At 35.4% G+C, this 12,843-nt stretch overlaps 2 protein-coding genes and 1 pseudogene across 3 annotated transcripts; 1 reads left to right on the top strand and 2 right to left on the bottom strand.

The window, feature by feature from the left end:
* The first annotated feature begins 286 nt into the window (after positions 1-286).
* On the top strand, positions 287-3,071 carry LOC106358396 (zinc finger CCCH domain-containing protein 68). The gene is made up of 4 exons (XM_013798188.3): positions 287-1,195; positions 1,736-1,885; positions 1,981-2,105; positions 2,203-3,071. The coding sequence occupies exons 1-4, from the start codon at positions 1,136-1,138 to the stop codon at positions 3,056-3,058; spliced, it is 1,191 nt and encodes a 396-aa protein (XP_013653642.1). The 5' UTR covers positions 287-1,135; the 3' UTR covers positions 3,059-3,071.
* A 171-nt stretch (positions 3,072-3,242) lies between these two features.
* LOC106358395 (toMV susceptible protein tm-1(GCR26)) lies at positions 3,243-6,439 on the bottom strand. 2 transcript variants are annotated; one of them, XM_013798187.2, is made up of 8 exons: positions 6,079-6,439; positions 5,151-6,005; positions 4,850-5,068; positions 4,579-4,768; positions 4,259-4,506; positions 4,009-4,187; positions 3,666-3,919; positions 3,243-3,590 (listed from the first exon to the last, which is right to left on the bottom strand). In XM_013798187.2, exons 1-8 carry the CDS (start codon positions 6,205-6,207, stop codon positions 3,436-3,438), a joined length of 2,229 nt encoding a protein of 742 aa, XP_013653641.1. In that variant the 5' UTR covers positions 6,208-6,439; the 3' UTR covers positions 3,243-3,435. The 2 variants fall into 2 exon arrangements, with proteins under 2 accessions (XP_013653641.1, XP_013653640.1); XM_013798186.3 differs by having other exon boundaries at positions 5,151-6,014; positions 6,079-6,437.
* Positions 6,440-6,572: 133 nt separating this feature from the next.
* On the bottom strand, positions 6,573-8,629 carry LOC106355324 (annotated as a pseudogene).
* Positions 8,630-12,843: the final 4,214 nt, after the last annotated feature.

Below are 12,843 nucleotides of genomic sequence, written 5' to 3'. Positions count from 1 at the left end.
TCATTTAAGTGATTTTTCTTATGTATTGTTAAAATGTTAAATTTTTAAAAATAGTTATAATTTGATTGGTTGTTGATGTTTATTAGTTATTTATTTAATCAGATCTAAAAATAAAAGGTAAATGTAGAACTAATTAATATAAATTACCAAATAACACATGTAATATTACAAATAATGATTTATGGTAACTAATTTCAGAATTGGAAAAATAATATATATGTTTTATCAATTTCTTTTTCTTTATCAATTATTTATATATAATTAAATAAAATACTTTAACTCTGTTTTACTGAAAAAAAATTAATGGTTATATATTCTTATATAAAAGAATTAGATTTGTGGGTAAAAAAAATTAGAAATTTTTATGTTTTCTAAAGTCCACACAAAAACATTTACAAAATATCTCCATGATAAAAACATCCGATCATTTTATTGGTACTACACAAAAAAACTTTTTTTTTTATTTTTTGAAAGCTAGAGTATTTCCAGTTTTTTCACGTGATAGAATAAAATATAAAGTAATTCTACAACCAATTATCTGAATTAATTAAAATATTGCTTTTCTGTAAGAAAAATATTTGTAACGACTAAAGTTTACGTTGTTGAACTATTTTAAATCTCACTGATCTTCTAAAAATATATACTGAAATTTTTAATTATCCATCTATTTAAAATAAAAAATTAAAATTTTAAAATTTTAAAATTTTAATTATTATTCAAAAATTATAACAATGTAAACATAATATATATTTTTTTATATAATATAATTACTCGCAAAATTGCGGGCAAACTCTAGTAGAGTTTAACAAGAGAAAACGTAACCACTAAGAAGAGGTAATTAAAAAAAAGAGTTGTAAAATTTGTAATTGTAATGGAAAGTCTAATAAAAATTTAGTAGAATATGATTAGGAATGTGAGGGGGACACAGGCAGGGCAGCCGCCTCTATATATATAGTCTTGACTGTGAAGTCTAGTCAATAAATCAGGCGAGGGTTGCATATTTTAGGGTTTTCTTTCCACGCAACACAAATCGTATCGCCGACGTCTTTTCACTTTTTTCTTTTCAGACTCGTCTCTCTCTCTTGACAGAGTGTATTGGTTATAGGAAAATAAGAAAGAAATCGTTGAGAAAGAAATGGGTAGTAACGTGAAGAAAGCAAGGGTCTCGTGGCCATCAGATAGTATGCTTTTTCAGGTATATCCACCCTTTCTATTAAAAAAAAAAACCCAAAAGAAAGAAGAAGAGAGTTTGATGTTTTCACTGACGATTTCTCTCCCTGGTTCTTTATCTTCTTTTGTGAAAAAAGTAATTGATTTGACTTTAAACCACATGCTGAAGTTAGAAGCAGCAGTTACATCTCACTGTTTATTAACAATGGTAAACTCGTAGCCAAAAATTAGAAGAAAGAATTGATTTGACTGAATTTAAATTTATTTTTAATTCGAACGAAGAGAATATACATGTCATCATCGTTCACGCTAGTAAAGGAACCTAAACTAAAATTATGAACAGTGTTTCAAAAAATTATGAACAACAAATTGACATAACAATTCTTCTTCTTTCTCTTTTCGCTGAGGAGTCTAATTATTATTGATGTGAAATGAGACTCAAAATAATTTAAATTCATATTATTTATCGTGGTTCAGAGATGATATTACTAGGTTTTCTAACTAAATGTAATAGTATAATAATTAATTGTTTACTAAAGAAAAAATTTATTAATTATGACAACAGGTAAAGATGTTTAAAACAGAAGATTATCCGGCTAAAGCTGGAGCACAAACATGTAGCAAATCTAAGGCATCAAAGGATCTCCACCGTGGAACTGTGTATTCAACGAGGCCTCCTAACGTTCCTCTCATCAAATGGAAACTCCCACCAAAAGTACTTTTAAATTCTTTCCTCAATTGCAAGCTCTTCATGTTGTGTTTTTCATTAACCTCCTCAACTACTATTCTTTTTGCTGCTAAAACAAACAGTTTATTCTCAATGACCACATGCTTGTTGCAAGTGGTGAAGAGAGCACAGAAACGGGTTCTGAAAATTTGAGGATTGCAAAAGTCTTGGAAGCTTTCTATCCACACCGCTCTCTCATCCCTTCTCGGTAGCCCCTTTTTTTAAAAAATATAGAGATTGGAAATGTCTGTCTTTTATTATCAGTTTTCTCATCCTGTGTGTGTCTCTAATCCGTTTTCATGCAGTCCTTTCATCTCACCATCTGTACAAGTTGACGACTCCAACACTCCTATCATCCGTGTCACTCCCATTGAGGACGACGACGACCAACCTGCTCTTCGATCCTCCATCGCTCCTCCATCTGTTTTTGGACTTGGACCTGACTTGAGCCAGACTGCTCTGTCTACCTTGTTGAATACCAAGGAAGAGGGGAGTATGGTCGATGCTGGTTTACTTGTCAAGTTCCTCACTGACCCCACTATCATCAACAACCTCTTGAATGCTGCTGCTAAACCACTTGAAACTGGGAATAACAACAACAACACCAAACCACTTCCTCGACTTGTCAACTCACCTCCTGGAAACGGTGTTACCCCTGTTTTGGCGGCAGCCCAGTCCATTGTTTCTCATGTACCTACTCAGACGATGGCTCCCCTTGTTTTGAACACTTATCCTTCGTCTTGTGCGGTGGTCAACCCATTGCCAAGAGTTGAAAAATCCTTGGAAACAAGCTCAGTTGTAGTCTCAGAACCCCAATGTCAATACCGAAATGGAACAGATGCTCCAAGTGCTTACCCGATGAACATAACACGTGATGACTATTTCAAAAACCTTATCAGGGAACACGGGGGTGTTGTTGCTCCGGCGACTAACAATTACAAAAGACGAGTTGATAATAATAATAATAATAACAATGACAAGACGAAAGCACTAGTAATAAAGGTAAAGTCCCAGAAAGCATGCATGTTTTTCGGAAGAGGAAGAGGGTGTAAGCTTGGGGAGAGTTGCTTATACCTTCACGACCCCTCCAAAAGGTTGTGGACTGATGATGTTGCTGCTGCACCCGCACCCAGAGCTAAGAGACACAAGTTTGGAACGTGACCAAGTAGGTACTAGTAAATAGCTTCATAGCAATAGCCAAGACTAACAAGTGATCCCATGTTTGGTTCCCCCTGTTACCTTTCTTTTTCGTTTCCAAACGTTGACCAAAATTCTAGCCTACAATTCTCTTCAGTATATTGTCAAATTGATATTTTTTCCAGCTAAAAAAAATTATTGAAGAGAATGATTGAAACGGATTTTATTATATCTCAAAAATATAGAAACATCAACTAAACGTATATTACACAAGTAGAGATAGTAAGAGAAGAGAAAGAAGCATAGGCAACCAAAGAAAACCAAAATGCAACAAACACGCCACAATAGACAAAAGAGGAAACACACTACATGCATAAATGTGAACTTACTCTTTAGTCACATCACTTCATCGCTATGGACTTGTACTTTTGAACAGTGCTTGTTATAGCTTGCTCTACAGGTAGCCTTTCCATGCTTGACGCTCCATAGAATCCATGTACACAACCTTTTGTTCTCTTCAACACATACTCCGCCTCCTCCGGTCCCGATATCGGACCTACCAAAAAAAAAAGAGTTTACTCCCACAGAACTCTTAACAAAACAGTAACTGTTGAAAGTGTTACTACTATACCTCCGTGGCAGAGCACTATGATGTCCGGGTTGAATCTACGAGCAGCATCTGCAATAGCCTGTACACGAACAACGCTTTCTTCCACTGACACTGCGGTCTTCGCCCCGATATTCCCAGATGTAGTTAGACCCATGTGTGCTACTATTATATCAGCTCCTGCTTTCGCCATCTCTTCTCCTTCTTTTGGGTTGAAAGCATACGGAGTTGTCAACAGCCCCATTTTATGCGCCTCTGCGATCATCTCAACTTCCAGCCTGCAACCATCGAACCATTATTTGGATTGGAGAGACTTAAACAATCTCACAAGTGATTTTTTCTAGGTTTTTGTAGCTAGCTAGCTTACCCATATCCCATTCCGGTCTCCTCAAGATTTTGTCTAAAATTACCGTCAAAGAGACCGACGGTTGGAAAGTTCTGGACCCCAACGAACCCAATGGACTCCAACTGCTTCAGAAAATAGTCCATACGTCGAAATGGATCAGTAGCACATACCCCAGCAAGAACCGGCACCGCCTTCACTACCTGGATAAAGAGCCATGAGTAAGTAAATGGAAAGAGATGCTTTGCTCATTGAGTAAGAAGAAACACTTAACGGGCAAAACTTCATTAGCCATTTCGAGGACGACAGCATTGGCATCAGCGAATGGAAGCAAGCCAGCTAGAGATCCTCTTCCAGCCATCCGGAAACGTCCAGAGTTGTATATCACTATCAGATCAATCCCACCAGCTTCCTCAAACTTTGCAGATATTCCCGTCCCAGCTCCTCCCCCTATTATTGCTACTCCCTTCTCTATTTGATCTCTCAGCCTTCCCAAAATGCCCTGAGTTCGTTCCAGTGTTTCTGGACCCCAATCATATGATTTAAGTAAGCTTTTTTTACTCCTTATCAAATAGGGAAAGGAAAATACGAAACCTGGCTTTGCATTGGGGAAACTTTTGGGACTGTATGGAATCCTTTCACGCTTAGGAGGCACATCAGGCTCTCTAGTTGAAGCCGTTTCAGAGCGGGGTTGTGTGTAGGTTTTAGGACAGATATCGAGAAATGAAGCAACCAATGCCTCTGCAAACTCAGGGTCATTGATGTGGTGTGAATATTTATTGACCTGTGTCAAAGATGAAAGAAGACAACCTTTCTTTCACCACCTTAAAAAAGTAGAAAGCTTATTGAAGACAAACAAATATACCTGTCTGTCTTCATTTTCATGAATAAGACTTTGCAGTTCATTTACGAGGGTGCCACTGGCTTCTGGATCCCAGAAAGGCATCCCTGGAGCATCCAGTGCCGACACACCTTTCTCTGGAAGGCAAACCCTCACTTTTGATGTTGTTGATTTGTTCAGTTTATCTGCAATAAACCTTGCAAACCTTTTGTTCTCTTCTACTGTTGTTCGGATTAGAGACACCTGCCAAAGACAGAAACAAACAAACATACTCACCTATTACTAAAAAAACAGAAGAAAAAACTCAAAGATGCAACTTACTCACCTGTTCGTTGTGAACATGAATCTTCCGTGTTTGGAAATGAGAAGGTATAGTATCTTTGCTACCAAAGTTCACCATGTCCAAGGCCCCTACACTTAACACCAAAGGTATTCCTTTCTCTATGATTACGTCGAAACGGGAACTATCGCACGCCATCACTCCTCCGACTAGATGGTCCGCAACCTCGGTTGTTGTAACATCCATCACTCCCTGAATAAACCCTTGCTTAACCAAAGACTCCATCGCTCTGCCGCCAACACCCGTGGCGTGAAACACAAGCGTCTCGTAGCCTTGCCTTGTTAAGATCTGCTGAACAGCATTGACGCAGGGAGTCGTCACCCCGAACATAGTGATACCCACAGTACATTTTCCCTTGTCGTTGTTGTCGCTAGCGGGGGAGGTTGTAAGCCTCCCGAGAACCATACCGGCGAAAGAAGCTGCGGCATTCGAAAACACAACTTTGCTAACGCTGTTGAGACCACAGACATCAACCACGGAAGGGATTAAAACCAAATCAGAGGTCCCAACGTAAGGCTCGGTATGACCGCTGGCCACTGTGGAGACAATGGCCTTTGGGACGCCGATGGGGAGAGACCTGAAAGCGGAGGAGATGAGGGACGTTCCTCCGCTCCCGCCGAGGCCAATAGCCCCAGCGAGAGAGTTATCCTCGAGGGATAGCTTAAGAAAAGTCTCAAGGCATTGGCTCATGATGGCAACCGCCTCGCCTCTATCGTCGGGGAGTTTGGCTGATCCATAGGCTGATAGAAGTTGATCTCTTTTAACAAATTCAAAGTCGGGGACATTCTCCACTCCCTTATGATCAGGACTGGACGAAACATCCACAATCACAACCTCAACCTGATCAAACTAATTAACATGTCAGAAGAAAGAGAGATCACAACCAAACTGTTTTATGATCCACAGTGTGTACCTTGGGAGATGAGTTGCTGTTGGAGAAGGCGCCGATGTTTGATCGAACTGATCCGGCAAGGAATCGTAGCTCATCGAGCTTCGTGTCGACGGTTCCGACACAGAAGACTCGGTATGTTTTGCCTGGCATCGTAGTTGTCGGATTATAGAATTACAAAACAAACACACTTTTCTTTTTAAGCGAACGGGAAACTTGGTGATTGATTGCTCTCGATCCCGTTGACTCAAGTGAAATCGTTATCTCTACACATCATACATCCTATTGCTGTTGAATCGTGGCGACGTCTCTTCACTGACATCATACCTGCTTTTGTCGGCTGGTGGCATCGTCCCGATCTGTTTTTTTTTTTTTTGTATTTTCGATTCTATCGTATTTGGCATAGTCTTCCTGTTTTTTTACAGATTTGCCGCTATATATTTTCTTATTACAACATTTTAGTCTCCACGTTTTATTATTACCTAATTCTCCCTATTCGTTCATATATTGCAGGATGATCCAACTTTTATTTATTTCGAAAGTACCTTGTAGAGTATTGTTTATGACAGTGAAGCCCTCGATTTTCTTTTTATATAAATAATGGGCCTAAAGTTTGTTTCTTTAAGAATTTGCATATTAGCTTTATTAGCTCTATATTTTTCCTATGGTTTTAACTTTTGATTAAAAAAACATCTCAAATGCTTTATTTCATCGTAAATATTCTCATCTGATAGGTGAATACTATGGTGGTGGAGAGAGGCTACGTACAAAGATGTTGATCTGACCAAATTACATGGACAATTTCTAATGAAATTATTATTTTCTCTATTCAAGGAAACGACAAGAGTAACTGTCGTTTCGCAAGCGCAGCCAGCATGTTGGGACGCATGGTATGCAAACTTGTTAAACAATGCGTCGATAATATCATCCCCGAAGTGTGCTACAAGCATCGATTCACTTACCGCTCTGATACATTTGGCTTCCTTTTCCCCTGCTCCACCTTCCTCGTTGTTACCACTACTCTGGCCGAGATCAAATCCATGAATCTCCAAGTCATTGATCTCGAAGGAGCCTTCGTTTTGAATCACCTCCTTCACTTCTTCTTTGCTTGGATCATAAAACGGCATGTTGAGTGACTCAACCTTAGATGCACTCATAATGCCCTATATATATTAACATGGTCGAATAATCTTATATAAACCATTAATTAGCTAAAAATATATATGTTATATATATAAGTTACCTCAAAGACTAGGTCGCACATAGATTCGGATATAAGTGTCCAAAAGTGACAACAATCTCTATAGAGTGGATCATCAAGAGTGCTTCTACCAATGAAAGTGAGAACCATGCGTCCATTACAAACCATCTCTTCAGAACGCATTCTTAGAAATGTGCCAAAGTCTCTTTGGAATTGATTCAAGTAAGCCTCGTATGCACTAGGAAGGCTTGAAGTTGTTATGTACACACTCGAGGTATTCTTCTCAAGTCCTTGGGGAACCTTAATTATAAACCCCCACAATTCCATCGTTAGAACCATATATGTATCCTTTTGCTTATAAAACGTATGGAAATAAATATGTAAGACCTTAGAGAGCCAATGAAGACTGTAAGATGAATGTGCGAAATGGAGACTATTGCGGGGAAAGAGCCTCGAGTAGAAGGAACCGGGGACTCCAGAAACGAAGCACGACCCTTTTCTTTTGACCCTCTTTTTGAAGAAAGGTATTAATTTAAAATAATGTCGTGTTGAAATCGTTATTTGGTAGATCGTTTAAACAACAGTCAATCTCCGGTGGCTTTTGGTTCCATTGTTGGCATGACAAATTGATTATATTGACGATCTCAGACATTGTCAAGAACGTGTTTTGTCCCCAAGCACATCCCAAATCAGCTATTTTGATGCTCTGAGGAAAGTTTAGATTTATCATCATTTCTTTTGTGTTCTTTATCAATACCGGTTTGGCCTTCGATAAAACTTTTCTGAATAAAACAGATAAAGATTAATAGATTTAAAAAACTAGAATTTTTTATATATTTATATATACTTCTATATATTTTTATATAAACTTCTAGTTTCTTAAATCTATTCATTTTCATTTGAATATATATATTTGTGTGTGTAGGAAATAAATTTCAGTATGCATGTCTATGAAAAGAATTATAAGGAAGATGGAGAAAAACCTGAAGAAGAGAATTGGTGGCGTAACTGTTATCTGCCCTCCACTACTCATACTTGAAGCATTAGCAAAAGGGTATATCTACTATCTCTCTTCAATCCCTCTATTTATCACGCTTGCCTTCACACCTGCATCACCTTAGTTATATACATATGTATATATATACATACAAATATGTCAATATCCAATATACACAACAGCTTACATACATATGCAAATATATTACTATATATCGAGCAATCCGTAGATTGTGAATGTTAATTGAAAGAGAAAAACCTTAAGGAACAATGAATGGTCATGTGGGAGAAAAACCAACTACCCCTTTTCACTAAAAGGCGAAGCAAACTGGAGCTGTTCTTGTTTCGATATACTTTCCAAGCCACTATATGTGCAGTTTGGGCAGAACGGAATGGTAGGAGGTTTGGAGAGGACCCAAAGGCTGCGTCAGGGCTTACAAAAATCATCGACAAACAAGTTCGAAATCGTATCTCAAGCATCAGACGTAGCCACAACTCAGCTTATCAGGGAGCCATGGGAACTTGGTTCTCCTTTAGATGATCCTACTTTCAAATGTAAAACAAAGTTTCAAATTCTTTTGAGCTTAAAACAAGCAACCTTGGTTGTAAACAGTATTTTTTGTTTGAATTAATTTAACTTTCTTTCAAAAAAAAAAAAGAATTCACCCAATATATTTATAGATGTGGTGAGAATTTGATGACGTTAATTCTATTCGAATTTGTACTATATATATGCATTTGTTCTGTACATTTGATATTCATATTCATATACATATAATGTAAATTTTTTTCAAAAATGAAACGAATAAAACGTATACTACTATTATTTTCCCAGTATATAATATATTTTTATCTATTCTATTAAAACAGCAGTGTGACCCATTGATAACAAGTTATGTCCAATTGATTTTTTTTTTATAACTGTATCTACTTTAATTAAATCAATAACACGTTCTCTTTGTATAAGAAGCGGTTACGTTTTCTTCCAACACAAAGAGCCATATAAATTGGGCCATGGGCCTCGATTTTGTTTTTAAAATCAACTGATTTGTTCCATTTGGTCTGATTGCAAGGAGCCATATAAATTTATATTGTTTTCTTAACCACATCTAGGTTTATGGCTAATTTAATTTTAATAGAAGAAGACTAATAATATTGATTATTAAACAAAATTGCAATTATACTCGATTATTATCTATTATATTAAAGCATAAACTAGATTCTGACCCTCCTTCAAAAAGGACGGATATATTTTTTGTTTTACATTTTTTTAGATCTTTTCAATTGGTAATTTAAATATAGGTCTAATGGTATAAAGCATAATAAATAATATTCTAAATAATGATAAAGATAAAAGAAATAATAGTTGAACCATACTTTTATCAATGGGTCACACTGCTATTTTAATAGAATAGATATAACCAATTGATAAAAAGTTATGTCCAACTAAAAAAACTAATTTTTATATAACTGCACAAGTTATATAACTTCATCTAAATGAATATATTTTAAAGTCAGGGATAACCACTTTAAGTCATGTTTTAAAGAACTATGTATATGGCAACAAAAATTTATAAAAATATATTTTTGTATTTTTTTTGTTATTGGGTGTTTAAATAAAAATATAAACCCTTATAAAGGTTAAAACTGATTCTCGACATTAAAAAGACATTTTTGTTACCATATATTTTTGTTTTTTTTTTGTTATTGGGTGTTTAAATAAAAATTATTTTTTGATTTTAACCTTTTATTTGATTAATATAACACGTTATTTTATATAATTATGTATAGCGTTACGTTATTGACATAATATAATAATTATTCCTCATAATTATAATAAAATTTGATATATTTTTTTCAAAAAATATTATCACACTACAACAACATAGCTTACATCTCCGCCAAAAAATTAGATTTATTCGACTAGACATTTTTCTTTCAAATTTTAAATATTTTACACAGACATTAAGTTTATCAATTAACAAAGCATTTGATGTTAAAAATAGGATTTAATAGGGTTTAAGTGAAATTTTAATGGAAATAAATATTCATATAAATGAAACTCATTTAGTATAACGGGTTTTAAATAGGTTATTCGATTAAAAAATATTTATTAAATGTAATTTTACTTAAAGTTAGTGAAGGTCTTATTAAAATTAAAATTTTCAAAAATAACTAAAACAAAAAATATTAGGACGGGTCAAAATCTAGTAATTGTTTAAAGGAAATCATATTTTCTTACAAATTTAGATATGTTTGTAAAAATAAGAATATGCATACACACTTGGCGGGAAATGGATATAAGTATATGTTACTCTTGTTTTTCGAAAGCTATTAGTTTTAAACAAAAAATTTATCTGCAAATTTTGTAAATCGGACATATATATAGTTATATACTAAAGTGATCAATATCATGCACATGCACGTGTGTCGGCAGCGTTGCTTTAGTCAATCCAAATGACGTATGAGATTAATGGTCCATAACAAACGTCAACCATGCCGAGTAGTTGTCAAACATTTTTACCCAAATATGCATCCTTGAGATTAAAATCGTCTTAAAAAATTGTTGCCGTGTGTTGGTTACTCTCGAACTTTCTTACTAAAACTACAAATCACACTAATAGTTTTTTTTTTTTTTGAAGATTAATAGTTAATGCATGCATATTCTGTTCCTCTAACTATTTTCATGTTTTCCGCTATATGCCACGTAATTCCTGGCATGCAAAACACGTAAATTACATCGGACTTCCACATTATAGTTATGTTATATAGTATATCTGTATAATTTTAGGCTATAAAATCGATTTCAATTTTCAAATTCTTAGAATTCTCATATTTTAAACTTATGAAGATAACGAAGAGTGATGGTAGCATACTAACCCACACATTTTTTTTATTAACCTTGTGGTATACCAAATTTTTTTTTTTTTTTTGTAACTGAGGTATACCAAATTTATGGAGAGATAGATCTTCATTTTGGGTATGTAAATGAGCCATAAGCAGAAACACATATTTGTTTGTGTTCGACAATAATGTGACTTAGAATTTCATCCATCAAGCGAATAAAACATAAAATGTGTTGATGTTCTAAAGCCATTTTATCATTTGACCACCGGTCCCGGAAAAAAATAGTCAATTTTCTTACTACACAAATTAATCAACCTCCACTTCACCAAAATTTAGCTTGAACAACGGAAAACCCATCTGAAATCACAACATTTCTAGGCTCATTATAAACCACGCAGGTATCGTATTGAGTATTCGTAGCAAAAGCCTGCTTGGTTAGAGCAACATTAGTGGAAGAAACCCATTAAGTTTCTCACAAAAAAACAAAATAAAATTATTTCATTTTTTAAAATTTCTTATAAGTGTTGACACGTTAATTGACTGCCATATGTACAATTGGTTCTCAAATTTATAGAAAAGTTTCTTAAGGTATTCTCTATACTATTTTTCCTTCTTTTCAATTATTTTCTTTATTATTAAGAGCATGATTAACCCGGATTCTTAGGAAGAGGTTCTTACCGGAAATTAAGAAACTGTTTCTTAATTTTTAACTAAAAAAGGTAAGAACCGGTTCTTAAATAAAGACTTTAAGAACCGGTTCTTAAATAAGAACTTTAAGAACCGGTTCTTAACTTTATTATAAGAATCTAACTCAAATAACCTCAGGTTAATCATGGTTTAATGGTAAAAGATTTTTCGAGAGCTCACCAGTCACTACAAGAAAACATCAAGGATTTTGAGGGAAAAAATCGTCGGAATTTCGTCGGAATATCGTTATTCCGACGACATACCGACGAAACACGTCATCGGAAATAATTCCTCGGAATTTATTTTTTCCTCGGAAATCCCTCGGAATTTTCCGTCGGAATTCCGAGGAAATTCCGAGGATCACTAGTTTGTCGGAAATGTCCTCGGAATATACCGAGGGAGAACTTCGTCGGTATAATTCCTCGGAAGTTCATCGATCGATGCGTTTTTGGACATATATACATCGATCGATTGGAGTATACCGACGGACATTTTCCTCGGAAAATTCCGAGGAACTTTTCCCTCGGTATATACCGAGGGACCAGTTCCTCGGAATTTTCCGAGGGACGGCTCCCTCGGAATTTTCCGAGGGATATGTCCCTCGGAATATACCGAGGGAAAAGTTCCTCAGAATAAACAGAGGAACCTGTCCCTCGGTATAGCCCGAACGTTTTTTAAAAAACGCATCGATCGATGCGTTTTTGAACAAAAACGCATCGATCGATCAAGTGAAAAATATAATTAATTTCCTCGGAATGTAAAAAATATTAATTTTTTTAAAAAGATAAAATTTCTGAAATTTAAATTCGAAAATATGAAATTAAAAGTAAAATTGAAATCATATTAATTAATATTCAAAGTTTCACAAATAAAAATAAAACATTCCGAGTTTGTGGAAAAAAAAAAACTACGGGTCTGGCACGTCCGGGAACACCTCGTTCGGGTACATCCTCTGCATCATCTCCATCATTTGCTGGTTCAGCCTCCTCTGTGCCTCATAGCCCGCCTGTTGAGCCGCCATCTGGGTCTCTAACAAAGATATACGATCATCTTTGTCC

This window comes from Brassica napus, chromosome C7 (genome assembly GCF_020379485.1).
Source record: "Brassica napus cultivar Da-Ae chromosome C7, Da-Ae, whole genome shotgun sequence".
NCBI classification, from domain to species: domain Eukaryota; kingdom Viridiplantae; phylum Streptophyta; class Magnoliopsida; order Brassicales; family Brassicaceae; genus Brassica; species Brassica napus.
Note: the sequence above shows the minus strand (reverse complement) of the source record. Positions and strands in the feature narration are given on the sequence as shown.